Source organism: Manacus candei, unplaced genomic scaffold, assembly GCF_025592945.1.
Source record: "Manacus candei isolate 608988 ecotype Guabito, Panama unplaced genomic scaffold, ASM2559294v1 h1tg000077l, whole genome shotgun sequence".
In the NCBI taxonomy this organism is placed as follows: Eukaryota; Metazoa; Chordata; class Aves; order Passeriformes; family Pipridae; genus Manacus; species Manacus candei.
Window position 1 is genome coordinate 6431876 of NW_026138125.1, and position 16442 is coordinate 6448317.

General features: G+C 47.1%; 1 protein-coding gene across 2 annotated transcripts in view; it reads left to right on the top strand.

Annotated features, from left to right (window-relative positions):
* The window catches only part of ACVR2A (activin A receptor type 2A), a 49522-nt gene extending 33232 nt beyond the window's left edge, over nucleotides 1–16290 (top strand). The window contains exons 5-12 of one of the 2 annotated variants that reach the window (XM_051810177.1): nucleotides 3919–3942; nucleotides 5999–6142; nucleotides 6897–7040; nucleotides 8241–8386; nucleotides 11104–11218; nucleotides 11417–11555; nucleotides 12239–12369; nucleotides 12945–16290. In XM_051810177.1, coding sequence (XP_051666137.1) covers nucleotides 3919–3942; nucleotides 5999–6142; nucleotides 6897–7040; nucleotides 8241–8386; nucleotides 11104–11218; nucleotides 11417–11555; nucleotides 12239–12369; nucleotides 12945–13139 — 1038 coding nt within the window. In that variant the 3' untranslated portion in view covers nucleotides 13140–16290. The remainder of the gene's footprint in view (nucleotides 1–3918; nucleotides 3943–5998; nucleotides 6143–6896; nucleotides 7041–8240; nucleotides 8387–11103; nucleotides 11219–11416; nucleotides 11556–12238; nucleotides 12370–12944) is intronic. The other variant, XM_051810178.1, reaches the window with a different exon arrangement.
* Nucleotides 16291–16442: the final 152 nt, after the last annotated feature.

Here is a 16442-nt window from a genome sequence, read left to right on the forward strand (position 1 = left end):
GGTGGAATCCAGCTGATTCTGGAGGTGGAATTACTGTTAGTACTGGAATTCCTCTTCCTTCAGTTACATCTGGAGATTCAGATGAGATCAGGAGGCTTTTATGGAAAGAGTTAACACAGGAAATCGTTGAGAGCAGAGCAGGAAAAATGAAGGAAAAGTGGAAATGGAGAAAGAAATGACTTGGAATTTTTGCAGTGGGAATTACCTCGAGCCTCCTAACTCAGTGCAGCGACCAGAATACACATCCTCTCATAACTGCTGCTGCTATTTATGATCCAATCAAATGAAAACACGTGTTATTTTGGGTAGGGTTGCATTTAGAAAGGCCGGGTGTCCGTGCTCCGTGTTTCCAGTGCCGCCGCTCGGCTGGAGGGTTTTCCAGGAGCCGGGATTGGCTGGGCCTGCTCAATCAGTTGTTTTGGTTTCAGTTGCACGGTAATAGATCAGACAAATTTGGGGACAGGCAGTGGCCATATGTTGTTGCCAAGTGACAAGCACATAATTTCGGGAGGGAAGTCTGTTTGCTGTCCGTGAGGAGCCGAGCGCAGCTCCTCGCACTCCCCGCAAGCTGTCGGCAGAATTACCTCAGCCCGCCCAGATTTTGATGGATTTGGGACTTTCCATCGAGCCCAGTGGTCTCCCCTGTAGGATCAGCTCCCTAAGTGCTAATTGTGGGGTCGTTTCAGCCTGGGATTTCCTCCCTGAGGAAGGGGTGAAGGGGCAGGAAAGCGAGCGAGGGTTAAATGCGGGATCGCAAGAACTGTGAGATTCTCCCTCCTTTTCCTGCAGTTCTCTCCTCACCCTGTGCTTGGTACAGGATGGACACCCAAATTTTTAATAAGCAGGGTAATCACCTGCTCTGTCCATGCCCAGACTGTGCCTGTTGGGATCAGTGTGTGTTGGTGCCCGGGCTGGTTGTGGTGTGGCAGCGTTTGCTGCTCCTGCGGTGAACAGACATTAAGGGCTGATGTGGAAAGGCAGGAAAAGCTCCTCCTGCCTGAAGAACTAAATGAAATCATTATGTAAATCAAAGGTATAAAGCATTCCCCACTTTCCATCTGATTACAGCTGGTTGGAGCAGGAGACACAGGAAGTGGGAAGAGAGGGAAAAGTATTAGTAACTTTATAACCACTGCACATTCACGCAATTAATAGATTAACTATTAATATTACATTTAATAACTAGGGCAGGAGCAGAGTTTGGAGGCAAATGGTTTGGGTTTGAAGTGTTTGTGTAGCAGTGGATGGGTCAGATGTACAGCAGACATTCCCTGGAAAACAGGGATTGGAGTGAAAGATAAAGGGCATTTAGTCTTGGCTTTACCTCCTCCTGTGCTCCCACTGTGCTGTGTGGGGAACTGTCCACTTAAAGCTGAATAATTCCATAAAACCTGTCACTTTTTACCTTCTCCAAAGAGTTATTAACAAATCCATCTGTAAAACACGTTGAAAGAACTGTTTTATCTTCTTATTTACATTTGATTTAATCACACAGCAAACACACGTTCATTGTTTGATAAAATTCCCCCCCCCCCCAAAAAAAAAGGATTAGGAATGTCTTGCTGGATCACACAGTTGCTTTTTAGTTTGCTTTGGGTTGTTTTTAAAATTGGAGTCATCTGTTGAGAGGGTTGCAATGGGGCTTTACAGGTTCACAGAACCTTCATAACCTGTCTTAGTGATTTTTGTGAAACATTTGAACTCACTTGGGTCATCTCCTGGAGACACCCAGCTTTTTATTCCCTAAATTAACTCTAAATCCACTGGATGCATTTAAAATTTCTGGGATGATCTTTATCCCTCTGCCTCACTGGGAAAACCACAGGAGAAAGAAAGAAGTTAAATCAGATGTTCAGGTTTTCCCCATTTTGGTCTCCCAGCCACAGTTTTTTCTTGTTCTTGTTCCAGGTGTTTTATTAGATAAAACCATATCAGATAAAAACATTTGAACCCTGGAGAAGTGCAAGGGAAGAGGGGTTTTTACAAGGATTTAGTCCTGGATGTGCAGTGGGTGAACAGCTTAAAACTTGAGTCCTTTTTTTTCCCTAATAGAATCCGAGGGCTGTTCCAGGCAGTAAAAACAAATCCAGACTTCAAACGATCTTCCCCTGAATGGGAACCTGAAGGGAACTTCTTAATTAAAGCACAATTAAAATTAAAAACCAGTTTTAAAAGTGTTTCTGTGGTGAACTTCAGGTCACTTCGGGCTTTTGCATTGATTCGAGCAGAGCATTGTGTTGCAAACTCCGTGTTTGCCTCAGTCCTGGCTTAGTGAAAGGTTTAATTTTGGGATGGGGCCTGTCAGAGTGGAGGGAGGATGTGTGGATCCACCTGAGAAATCTGGATTTGGGACAGAAGGTTTAAATGAGCATAAATTTATCCTTTAAAAACACCCCTATGTGTGTCTGATTTCCCAGTGTCTGGGGGGAGCTGCTCCGGTGGGAAGTTTAGGAGGGGACTCACTTCCCAGAGCTTCATTTTTGCAGTTTGTTCTTCTGCTCAGAGCAAAATGTTAGAATTCAGACTTTTCTTTTTGCTTATTCCTGGGGGATTCACATCTTCCTCAGGAGCTGGAGAACTTCCATAGTGGATAGGAGTGAAAAAGGGGCTCCACCCTCGGCGTGGGTGTTGTGCTGACTGACAGCAGGAGGGGGGATCCTGCTGGATCCCACTGCTCCCAGCACTGGATTGATAAATCCAACTGCCAGCCAGTCTGTTCTCCAAGAAATCCTTCAGCCCTCAGTGATCTGGATAATGCCCAGTGTGTGCTCAGCAGTGCCCAGACACAGGGAAAAGCTCCCGGTGGCTCCGTGCTCCGGAGCATCCTGGGCAGGGAAAGGGAGAGGAAAGGGATGGGGATTCCACAGGGCAGCTGAATCCAGGGGGTGGAATTCCATGCTCTTCCAACAGCAGCTTGTCCAGTTATACCAGACAAAGGAAAGGGCTGAGGAGAAGGAATCACAGAATCTGGGAATGGTTTGGGTTGGAAGGGACCTTAAAGATCGTTTAGTTCCAGGGAGACAGGGACACCTCCCACTAGCCCAGGCTGCTCCAAGGCCCATCCAGCCTGGCCTGGGACACTTCCAGGGATCCAGGGGCAGCCACAGCTTCTCTGGGCAACCTGGGCCAGGGCCTCTCCAGGACAAAGCTGAGGAGCAGGATGGGAGGTGTCTCTGCTGAGGTGACACTGAGGTTGTTCAGTCAAAATAAATTAAATTAAAATGGACTTTAATTTTCAGTGCTCTGGGACGTGAGTTTGGGATGGGTTTTGTTGCACAGTCTGTAAATTCCTGTTGGAAAGGACCCTTCACGTCGGGCTGTGTGTTGGGATGAGTGTTGGGATGAGTGTTGGGATGTGTGTTGGGATGAGTGTTGGGATGAGTGTTGGGATGAGTGTTGGGATGTGTGTTGGGCTGTGTGTTCCCCTTCCCGACTCCCAGTTGAGTGGAGTTCTCTATAACCCTCAGCAATGGAGCCCAAATCGGGGAGTTCTAAAATTCCCGTCTAACTCCGACATTCCCAGCAAAGTGCCGGGAATTCCGGTGGTGCGGCGCTGCCCCCGCGTGGGCACTGGAGGCATTGCAGGGAGCGCGTTCCCATCCCTTTGGAAGTTTAATTCCCGGCGTGTTCGAGTCCACTTTGTAACACCTGGAACAGATATTTCGGGCTCTAATTATCAGCTAACTCAGCTAATTGTCCATGTAACAACCCTGCTCTCCCCGTTTTCTTTGCTCACATATCACTGCTGGATTCTTTTAATTCTGATTTTGAACGATATTCCTGCTACAAGACAATTCCCCCCCACGAATCCTGTTGTTAATTCACCACTAACCGACTTTATCTCCTATAATCTGCTTTTTCCTGCCGTTCTGGGTGCAAACAGTAACTTCTCTTGCCTTGTTCTCTCCTCTCTCCAAGCATGCCTTTCATATAATGATCGAGGTAAGAGCCTCTGTTTGTGTTTGGGGACATTTTGTGTTCATAAATGTCACTTAGGAGAAAGTAGAGGGGTTTAGATTGGAGTAATATTTAAGTATTTTCCTGGAAGGAATTGTCAGAGTTCCTTCAGCCTCCACTCACTGTTTGGCTTCAGATTATCCCAGTCAGGGAAGTGCTTTTAATGGATTTGTGTTCCGTGTTCCTTAAGCTCCTCTCTGACCTCCAGACCCATTTTTGAGGATGCTTCAGGAAACCTTATTCCTGGAAGTCATTCCTTCTTTCAGGAATATTCTCCCTGTGTGACTCATTCCAAGGGAAAGGGCGGGAAGGGGAAATTGGTGCCTGGATTTTGGACAGCTGTGGAAAGCTGTGATCCCAATTTATCCCCAGCAGGGCTTTGCTGACATTCCACCCTCATCCTTGGCGCCATGGGATTATCCCAGAAAGCCTCCCAGGGATAATGGTGCCTGTGGCACGTGGGACATCCTTGCTTTGGAGCTGGGAATGTTTCTGTGTAAAAATAGCCCCTGGAGCTGTGGAGTTGGATTTTAACCAAGAAGAAAAATCAAGGAAAAAAACAAGGCAAACTTTCCTTTCTGGTTCTGTAAGAGCAGGAATTCTGCTTTCCACTCAATCCCAGGGTTTGTTTGGATTGGGGGGGGTGGGAAGGGTGTTGCTGCCTCGGAAAGTCCGGAAGTTTTGACTCCGTGGAAACGTCTCCCCAGGAAAGGGAAACCCCGGGAGGGGCTGGGTCAGGGCCTGGGAACAGCCTGTGCAGTGCCAGGGCTTTCTAGGAAACAGGAATTTGGGATGTGGGAAGGGTTGTGGTCCAGTGGGACATGAAGGAGCAGCAGATTCCGCTGCCACTTTCACTTTCAGCTCTCGGGGAGGGATTTTTTTCTCCATCAAATCCCAGAGAAGGGTTCTTCTCCTGGTGGTTCCAAAAGAATCCAGGCACTGTGCCCTCCAGAATCCCAGCAGGGTTTGTGGGTGGAGTCATGGAAAGGAAGGGGAATCTAAGGCACTGAAGCAAAAGGAGATTTGAGCTTATTTCCCACAAATTTGGGCAAAGCAGGAGGGGCAAAATTTTAAATAATTAATTACAACTCTTAAATCCCAAGGGCTGCTCAGGGCACTGGGAACAACGGGATTTTACACCTCAGAGTTGGCTCTGGGCAGTAAATTTGGGAATCTTGCTGCCAGTTGCACTTAGAACAATTCCCAGCATTTGTATTTCCAAACTGAGGGCAGTGCTTCCCCTGGAATATTCCAGGAGGGAATGAAAGGCTTTCATTCCAGCTGTGTTCCTGAGGGCTCCGATTTCAGGGACACGCTGGCAAAGTTGGGAGCCATGGAAGTGGCTGGGGAGGAGCTGATCCCCAAACCTGGATGTGAAGGGTTCAACAGGTCACACAAAGTCCCAGAAACACAAAAAAAACCCCAAATGCACAAAAATCCTTGAAAGCATCCAAGGTGCTCATTCCAATTCCAGCTCTTTCCAGAGCAACAAGTAAAGCTTGATTATCTTTAGTCCTGAATTTCTGCTCTGCTTTCCCTCCTGGTTAAAAAATTCCTTAATTTCTGCTGTGCTTTCCCTCCTGGTTAAAAAATTCCTTAATTTCTGCTCTGCTTTCCCTCCTGATCAGACAATTCCCTAATTTCTGCTGTGCTTTCCCTCCTGGTAAAAAATTCCTTAATTTCTGCTCTGCTTTCCCTCCTGATCAGACAATTCCCTAATTTCTGCTGTGCTTTCCCTCCTGATCAGACAATTCCCTAATTTCTGCTGTGCTTTCCCTCCTGGTCAGACAATTCCTTAATTTCTGCTGTGCTGTCCCTCCTGGTTATCCAGGTGTGTTCCATGCCCCCTTGCCCCTCCATGAGCATGTTTTCCCATCCCGTTCCAGTTCCCTGTGTGTCTGTTTTTTGGGGAATCCCTTGCAGTGGGGGTTTGGCTCCGTGATCCCGGTGTCTCCTGAGATCCCAGCCTTTATTTGTGGTGCTGTCCTGGATATCCCATTCCCAGCAGAGTTCATTAATTCCCGTTTTCCCCCAATTCCAGGATCCTGGGCCTCCCCCACCGTCCCCACTGATGGGTCTGAAGCCTCTGCAGCTCCTGGAGATCAAAGCCAGGGGCAGGTTTGGGTGTGTGTGGAAAGCTCAGCTCCTCAATGAATATGTGGCAGTGAAAATATTCCCCATCCAGGTGAGCAGGAATTCTTGGGATCCTGGATTCTTTCTAATACCATCCCATTAAACCAGCTTTTCTTGCCCCAGTGAGAGATTTTACTTAATTTTCTAAACCCAACCCAAAATGTCTTCGAGGTGTGAAAGATGCAGGAAGGGTTTCACTGAAGTAAAATAAATATTTTTTAATGCCTGTTATTGAAATTTAAATTAATGGGAAACAGAAACATAGAATTGAGATACTGAAATATAAACTTTGTGTCTCCACTCATAAAAACACACATGGAGCACCAACAGCTTGAAGCACACAGGAAAACACACCTCCTGGCCAGTCAATAATCAAATTAAATTGTGCTCAGAAGGAAAGGCCTGGAATTCAAACCTGGAATTCCAATGAAGGGACTGGGCCGATGAAATGGGCCTCAGCTGAGGGAGACAACACTCAGTTCCCAAAAAGTGCCCTGGGAAAGCCTGGCTTTAAGCTGGGCCCAGAACTGTGAGATCCACTCAAGCTAAAGAATATGAATGTTCCTACATGGTGCTGTTGGGATGGATTAATTAATGGCATTAATAATTAATGACATCAATAATTAACCCCACCCACTGCTACCCGAGGCGCAGAAACACGGCCGGTCCTCGTTCTCCGGGAGAAATCCCACGGATTCTTGGCCAGGTCATTTGTAGGTGCACCTGAAATGCTGGGAGGGGGTTTCCTGGTGGAAAGAACTCCCATTTCCCTGGCATTCAGTGGGATTTCTGTGCTCGTGTCCCAGGACAAGCAGTCGTGGCAGAACGAGTACGAGATCTACAGCCTGCCGGGCATGAAGCACGAGAACATCCTGCAGTTCATCGGCGCCGAGAAGAGGGGCAGCAGCATCGACGTGGACCTCTGGCTCATCACGGCCTTCCACGAGAAGGTGGGCACGGAGCCCAGGGCACCAGGGCACCTGCAGAGCAGGAACAGCCCCGGGAACATTCCACAGAGGTGGAATCCGGGCAGTGGAGACACAAAATCTAAAGCGGTTTTCGCTCGCTGGGTGTGAAATGACTTCAGTTTATTTTCAGGCAGCTGAGAAAGTTGGCAGGTTTGATTTAACAAAAAACAGCAACCAAAAATTAATTGTGCCTTTTTTCCTTGCTTTTTAGAATATTTTTTAGAATAATTTTTAGAATATTTTGTAGGATATTTGGGGATGTCCCCCACAAACCTGTGAGTTAAGCAAACCCCACCTGGCAGAGCTCGTGGGGGTTTATTTTTGTTCTCCTCGGGTTAGTTGATAGTCTCTAAAATCAAAGCCACACCGATGAATTCTGTTGTGCCAAGAGTTGATAGTCTATAAAATCTATAAAATCTACAAAATCAAAATGGATTTTATTGTGAGAACCACAGTGAGAAACATAAATGGGATGGGTTAAGCCAAGAGGGGCAGCAGCACTGACGTGGAGCTCTGGCTCATCACGGCCTTCCATGAGAAGCTGGGCACGGAGCCCAGGGCACCAGGGCACCTGCAGAGCAGGAATAGCCCCGGGAATGTTCCACAAATGTGGAATCTGGGCAGTTAAGACACAAAATCTAAAACAGTTCTCGCTCGCTGGTCGCTTTGGTTGGGTGTGAAATGACTTCAGTTTATTTTCAGACAGCTGAGAAAGTTGTCAGGTTTGATTTACCAGAAAACAAACAAACAAACAGAAATTAATTCCGCCTTTTTTCCTTGCTCTTTAGGATATTTTTTAGGGTATTTGTGGATATGCCCCACAAAGCTGTGAGTTAAACAAACCCCACCTTGCAGAGCTCGTGGGGGTTTGTTTTTGTTCTCCTCGGGTTAGTTGATGACCTCTAAAATCAAAGCCACCCCGATGAATTCTATGGTGATAAACAGTGAGGAACACAAACAGGATTATCTAAAAATACATCCAGTGTTTTGTGTTGAGCCATTTTGACTCCACATTTCTTCAGAGTGCGTTTCCCTGTGACAGTGTTGCTGTCCATAAGCAAGGCCAGGCTGTCAGCCAGAGGCCCTACAGCTGTTCCCCCCCGGCTCCCCAAGATCCCGGGGTGTTCCCAGAGCGAGCGAGCCCTGACCCGGCCCCGTGGCCGCTCTCCCCGTTCCCCACAGGGCTCCCTGACGGATTTCCTGAAGGCCAACGTGGTGTCGTGGACGGAGCTGTGCCACATCGCGCAGACCATGGCGCGGGGCCTGGCCTACCTGCACGAGGACATCCCGGGGCTCAAGGACGGCCACAAACCTGCCATCTCCCACAGGTACTCCTGCACCCCCAGGGACGGGCTCTGCATCCCCAGGGATGGGCTCTGCACCCCCAGGGACGGGCTCTCCATCCCCAGGGACGGGTTCTGCATCCCCAGGGATGGGCTCTGCATCCCCAGGGATGGGCTCTGGATCCCCAGGGACGGGCTCTGCACCCCCAGGGATGGGCTCTGCATCCCCAGGGATGGGCTCTGCATCCCCAGGGATGGGCTCTGCATCCCCAGGGATGGGCTCTGGATCCCCAGGGACGGGCTCTGCACCCCCAGGGATGGGCTCTGCATCCCCAGGGATGGGCTCTGCATCCCCAGGGATGGGCTCTGCATCCCCAGAGACGAGCTCTGGATCCCCAGGGATGGGCTCTGCATCCCCAGGGATGGGCTCTGGATCCCCAGGGACGGGCTCTGGATCCCCAGGGACGGGCTCTGCACCCCCAGGGATGGGCTCTGCATCCCCAGGGATGGGCTCTGGATCCCCAGGGATGGGCTCTGCATCCCCAGGGACGGGCTCTGCATCCCCAGGGATAGGCTCTGCATCCCCAGGGATGGGCTCTGCATCCCCAGGGATGGGCTCTGCATCCCCAGGGATGGGCTCTGGATCCCCAGGGACGGGCTCTGGATCCCCAGGGACGGGCTCTGCATCCCCAGGGACGGGCTCTGGATCCCCAGGGACGGGCTCTGGATCCCCAGGGATGGGCTCTGCACCCCCAGGGACGGGCTCTGCATCCCCAGGGATGGGCTCTGCATCCCCAGGGATGGGCTCTGGATCCCCTGGGATGGGCTCTGCACCCCCAGGGATGGGCTCTGCATCCCCAGGGATGGGCTCTGCATCCCCAGGGACGGGCTCTGCATCCCCAGGGACGGGCTCTGCACCCCCAGGGATGGGCTCTGCATCCCCAGGGACGGGCTCTGCATCCCCAGGGATGGGCTCTGCATCCCCAGGGATGGGCTCTGGATCCCCAGGGACGGGCTCTGCATCCCCAGGGACGGGCTCTGCATCCCCAGGGACGGGCTCTGCGGCTCCTGGGAGGGCCCATCCCGGTGCCCCTTGCTGAGGGGTTGTTCCCTGCTGGCCCAGCAGGCACGGGCCAGGCCCTAATTAATTCCTAACATGGAATTCCAGCTGCCTTGGCACTGCCCTGGCACCTGCTATCCCTGCATCCATGGATCCAGGTATCCACAGAGCCATCACCCAGCCGGGTTTATTCCAAAAGCAGGCACAACATTAGCCCCAGTTACTGCCTTATTTGTTCCCATAAGAATGAAGATGTGCAAGGGTGATCCAAGGGTTTATTATTATTTTGTGTTAATTTTTATTTATAATAAAATTATATTGAATTATATATAATATATACATATTTATCTATAATAATTATATATTTATATATAAATATATATTTTTATATTTACATATTTATATATGATATTATATATCTTTTTATATATAATTTATATATAATATATATTATATATTCATTTATATATTTATATTTTATATATATAATTTATATGTAATATAGTATATATTATATATTCACACATTATATATTACATTTTATATATTTATATATATACTATATATATTTTATATGTATGTATTTATATATATATTTTTATATATTTTAAATATATAGATAGATTTTTACATATACATATTTTTATATATAATATTTATAGACATATTATATATTTATATACATAGTTATATATTTATATATAATATACACATATACCTTATTATATATAGTATAAATTTTATATTATTTCTATTAATATTCTATTATTTTTTATATTTGTTCTATATTGTACTTATATATATTTATATATAAATTAATATTACATGAATATAATATATATTACATGTTGTAGATATTATATTGTAAGTAATATTTGTGTTCTCATTTACATTATCTATTTCTTAATCATTCTTTGTTTTATTATATTATTACATGAAATATTTTATGTATTTGTTATATAAATTTATATATAAATTGATATAAATTATATATAATGTATAGTAATGTATTGATATTATATATCAATATATAATTGATATATATTATATATAATGTATAGTTCTGATATATAGTATATATATTATATATTACATTATATATATGATATATATTTTATATTATATATTTATATAATATAATATATTATATATTATATAATATAATTATATATTATATTATATATAATGTAATATATGTTACAAATATTTGTATTCATTGTTTAAGTTACCTATTTCATTATAATTTTCTTACCTTTCATATAATGTTCTTTGTTTTATTGTATTAATATCACATCACTTCTTTATATATTATATTTGTTATATATTTCTATCTCTATATAAATTATATATAAATCAATGTCATATAATTTGTAACATATATTATAAATTTATATTATTCTATTATAAAGATATATTATAAATTTATATTATTCTATTATAAATATATATTATAAATTTATATTATTATATTATAATTATATTATAAATTTATATTATGTTATAAATATATATTATATGTGTGTATTATTATACTGTAAATAATAGCATTTATATTGATTGTTCTTTGAATTATCTCTCTCTTTATCATTTTCTTACCTCCCACACCATGATGCCGGGTTATGATGTTCCTTTTTCCTTGGAATTCCATCAGTATTCCATGTTCTAGATCCCTAATTTCGGGGCCTTCCCTTTCCCTTGGCAGGGACATCAAAAGCAAGAACGTGCTGCTGAAGAACAACCTCACAGCCTGCATTGCTGATTTCGGGCTGGCTCTGAAGTTCGAGGCTGGAAAATCTGCAGGAGACACCCACGGGCAGGTAAATCCCCGTTTATTCCCAGGAATCTCCAGCATCCAGAAAATTCCCCCTGAGGCTCATTGCATGGATTTGGATAAGAACATTACGATGTTTTATTCGTTAACGTGGAGAAACTGGAGGGATGAAACTTCCCAGGTTTAGTCCTAAGCCAGGCCTAGGCCCGGGAATGTTTCATCCCGGCCATTCCCACCCCTCCAGGTGGGCACCCGGCGGTACATGGCCCCCGAGGTCCTGGAAGGGGCCATCAACTTCCAGAGGGACGCGTTCCTGAGGATCGACATGTACGCCATGGGACTGGTGCTCTGGGAGCTGGCCTCGCGCTGCACGGCCTCCGACGGTACGGCACGGGCTGGGGGGGATCCTGCCCTGGGAGCCTGCCCTGGGAGCCTTCCCTGGGATCCTGCCCTGGGATCCTGCCCTGGGATCCTGCCCTGGGAGCCTGCCCTGGGAGCCTTCCCTGGGATCCTGCCCTGGGATCCTGCCCTGGGATCCTGCCCTGGGACTCGGGAGGGCTGCAGGGATGCCGGGCGTGTGTCAGCAAACGGGATCGGGTGGTGGGCAGAACTCACTGGCCTTCAGTGTCTCCAGGGTTTGGCATCCCAGGAAAAGCGTTCTGACACGTGGAATCCTCCTGCCTTCCCTGGTAAGGAAGAGAGACAGTTCCTGTGGAACTCCTGGAGTTAATACACCTGGTTTGTTCTCAGTTCAGCCCCAGGTTCAGTTTGAAGCACGAGTTACAAGTGTTTTGAAAGAGAAATCTTTGTGTGGGTGCCAGGACAGGTCAGGATTAGCCAAGGGAAAAGGCTCTAAATGTTTTTGGGAAAGTTGCATTTTGAGTCAGTCTTTCAAGCAGTAAATTCCACTGAGTGAGTGTGACTGTTTTCCCTGGGCTGGGATGTTGTGTGTCCCAGCAACCTCTCCAGGAGAGTGTCCCTGCCCCTGGCAGGGGTGGGACGAGGTGGCTTTGAGGTCCCTTCCGAGCCATTCCAGGATGCTGATGAGCCCCTTTTCCCCGTGCAGGCCCCGTGGATGAGTACATGCTGCCCTTTGAGGAGGAGATTGGCCAGCACCCCTCCCTGGAGGACATGCAGGAGGTGGTGGTCCATAAAAAGAAGAGGCCTGTCCTGAGGGAGTGTTGGCAGAAACATTCTGTAAGTGTTACCAACCAACCGCCCCAAATCCTGCCCAAATCCTGCCCAGCCCGTGGGGTGTCCTGGGGAGAATATAATAATTCTAGTAGGAATTAAATGGGCTGCAGATTAGTGTGTTCTTCATCTTAGAATACTCTTTGAGTGTTAGAAAATGATTCTGTCAGGTTTTGGGGGAAAGAAGAGATTCCTGAGTCACTTTTCACTGAAGTGACACTTGATGGCTGAAGAATTTCACCTCTAGAATGCTGTGAGGATAGTGCAGCACTGCAGGGGAAGGGTCTACTCACTGCTGTGATATTGTTTAAATATCAGAAAGAATAATATAATACATAATAATGTAACACATCATAAAATAATAATAATAATAATAACATAATAATATAATAAATAATAATATAGCAAAGCAGACCCGAGGCCCCATCAAACCCGAGTCCAAGGCCGTGTCCTGTCCCATCAAACCCAAGTCCTGTTGGACACCAGGGTTCACGTTTGGCAGGTGGACCTTAAATGCCCTTTTCTTAGCTGGGTGCCCCCTCCCTGACTGGGCGTGTGCCCGTTTCCCCCCGGCTCCGCAGGGAATGGCGATGCTGTGCGAGACCATCGAGGAGTGCTGGGATCACGACGCCGAGGCGCGGCTCTCGGCCGGCTGCGTGGAGGAGAGGATCATCCAGATGCAAAAACTGACTAACATTATAACCACAGAGGACATCGTGACTGTGGTCACAATGGTGACGAACGTGGACTTTCCTCCCAAAGAATCCAGCCTATGATAGTTGCACTGGTCATGGAAGTGACCGCGGGACTCTTCGGCGGAGCTGCTCCGGCGCGCGGGCTGCCGGCGTCGCTGCCGTGCCGGCGGGAAGAGCGGATGGTAAGTCTCTCTGGAACATCACCAAGAGGTGTTTCTCCTTTGTTTGCCCCTTCCTCCTCCCCGGCGTGGATCCATGAGACTTCCTGCATTCCCTGCTCACACCTGAAGGACGTGACCGGACCCCTCACGTGCCGACGAGGGACTCACATGAAGAATATGGACCTGTCGGGGCTTAACGAGCGTTTTAAACACTGACACCCGATTTCTTAACCCCTGGCAGAAGAGACTAATTCCTTAAACGAACTGCTGTTATTTTTTTTAAAATTCAAGAAAAACACAAAAAACCATTTCATTTCAGATTTAAAAAAAAAAAAACAAACAAAAACGACAGAAGAAGAAAAACAAACCGACAAAAAAAAAGGGTAACTTTGTTTTTATCGCATTCGTCGTCGTTTCTATCAAAATGACTCGTTGTGACGCGACTACGACACAGCTTGTGAATGTTCCGTGTGCTGCTGTTCCGTGTACAGAAACGAGAGGAATCAATGGGATAGAGCAAAGAGGCTTCCAAGTATTACTTAACCTCCCTCAAAACCAGGTATACCTCAGTTCCACCTCCTAAATTATCGTCGACAACACTAATTGGGATAATGAACCGCTCCGTGTTTTGTAAATGATGTTATTCCCCATCCCTGTGTTATTTAAGAAGGGGAAGGTGCCCCCAGGAATGGCCATTCCCAGAGCCGTGTTTTTTAGCCTTTTCTTGTACTCGCTTGTTGTGTATAAAAACAAAAAAAAAAGTGCTGTTTATTGAGAGAAAAATTTTCCTTCCTCTTTTAGTTGAAAGCTTTCCCCTCTGTTTCCCAGAGTATCTCATCCATTTATTTAACTGATACTATTTAGGTTTGCTGTGTCTGAGGAATATTTGAAAACTTAAGCATGACTTTTATTTTTTTTTTTTAATTTTCTGTGAGCTGTGACACTGGAAAGCTCTGAATTCTTGTTCTTTTTTTTTTTTTTTTTTTTTTAAAAAGTCTTTTTTTTCCTATTTATGTTCGTGCCGAGGTCGCCGCGTGTTCCCTGTCCCAGCAAACAGTGGGGGCTGTGTCCCTGTTCCAGGATCACCTCAGGAAGCTCAGTTCCCCCCCCAGTTCCTCACTCTCTGCTTGGAGTATTTGCAATTCCCTCCACTCAAAGCTTGTGCCATCCCCCAGGAGTGCAGCTCACGCTCCCTGTGATCCACAGGTTTATCCTGGAGTCACACAAAGAGTTCTGGCTCCAGATTCCAGGTGTGAAATTTCAGGGATAACTAGTTGTGCTCACAATATGCAACGACCATTCCGAGGTAACAAATATCCACAGCGCAGACTCGCCAAAAAGGAGGAAAAACGTGGAAGTGGCTTTCCCAGCTCCAACACCGGAGTTCAGGATGTCACCCCTTGTGCTGGAATTGGGGTGACTGGGAGCTGGGTGCTGCAGTGCTGCTCCCAGTGCTGGCTCGCCATGTTTATCGGAGCCTTCACCCAAAATTCCAAGTCCAATAAATGTTGGAATGGGAGCGCAGAGCCGGCAGCGGGCCCTGGTGTGCTGAGCGTGTGTCCGTGCTCTCCCTGTCTGTCCAGTCCCTGTCTTTGGAAAACAGCTTTAACAGTGCAGCTGGGAGCTCACGGCAGGGTGGCTGGAGCGTGGATCTGTGCAGCCCTGAGAGGGGCCTTCTTCCCTGGGAACAGTGGGATGTGATGGATACAGGGAGGAGGGAAGGGCTGATGTTCCACCCAGGGCTGTGTCGCTGTCGGTCACGTCTGTGCCTGAGGGACCTGCTCCGAGAATTCCACTTTGTGACATTTGTGACACTTCCCTTTTTAATCCAGTTTTAATTTAACTTCCCCCACACACAGGACAGGAACGGAGTTCTGAACAAATCCCAACCCACTTGTACTCCCTGAGACCTCTGGGCTCCCAAGGAGCAAAACTGGAGTAAAGGGAGTTTAATGCTGTGCTCCCTGAGATCTGATGCAAACCCTGAGCACGTGTAAAATGTCCACCACTTGTGTTTCCCTCAAACTCGGGTTCTCACAGCACTTGTACCTCTGCCTTTTCACTCTGCCTTTGGCTATCCCAGCTCAGTTCTTGTCCTGCTCCCATTTCCTGGGATTTAGCAGCGTGATGTAGCGTCCCTGAGAACAGGCTGCTCCTTGGAAATGCTTTTGAACCGGTCAGACTGGTCTCCCCTGGGCTGTCCTGTCCAGCTGCTCTCACAGGGGTTTGGACATGAATTCTGCTTTCGCTTCTGGAGCACTGACTGAGTTGAGCTGCCAGGGCAGGATCCAGGGAGCCTGGTGCTAGGGAATACTGTGGCATTGGCCCTGCCTGGCCCCTGGCTCCAAGTGCAGGGATGGCCCTGGAGTGGCCCCTGAGCCCCAGGTGTTGTTTCTGTGTGAGAGGCTGAGAAGTTCCTGTTCCTGTCCTGCACGACTCTGCTCACGCTGCCCCTCAGCCCAGGCCCAGGGGGGTGTTCAACCAGCATTCCTGGGCTGTTCCCAAACCCCCCCAGAAACATGGAAATACCCAAGGCAGGCGGGTGCAGTGCTCCAAGGCCAGCTCTGCCTGTGACAAGCCATGTCCTGCTCCCCTCAGCACTGACATCACCCGTAGGGCCCCCCCTCTGCTCCTCCTCCAGGTTTTTGAACCTCTTATAAGACATTTCTGGTACAAAACACAGGAAGCTGCAATACACATCCATGGGCAACAGGACTCCAGTAGCATCCTTGATGGAACATCTGTTACCTCAGATACTCAACCAGCAGGAACTGCTTTTGTTCTCCCTCCTCCTTTCATTTTGTTTCAGTCCATCTCCTCTTCGTTCCCTCTCGACTTTGGGGAGCGATTTCTTTACCTTTCCTCTCTGTATTTGTCAGTGTTTTGGGCACAGGTTGTTGTACTACTGTCAAAAGGTACTTGCTGGGTTTCTGCAAGTGCTAAAAAAACCAACCAACCCCCCTCCCCACCCCTCAATAAAGTGATTGTTAAATATTGTACAAATACAAATGTATACTCTGCCCTATTCCCCCAACGGGAAAATAAAAAATGTGACTACTCTGACTTGCAAATGCCTCCTTTTACACTGGTTTGCAACAGGTGGGGCTGTTCTCCAGCCAAACTGGGAGTTTTGTGGCAAAAAAAAGAGAAAGGGAAAGTGTTACAGGTCAAATATGGTGAGAAGCAAAGGCAGAATCTGCCTCAACTCCAGCACGTCCGAGGG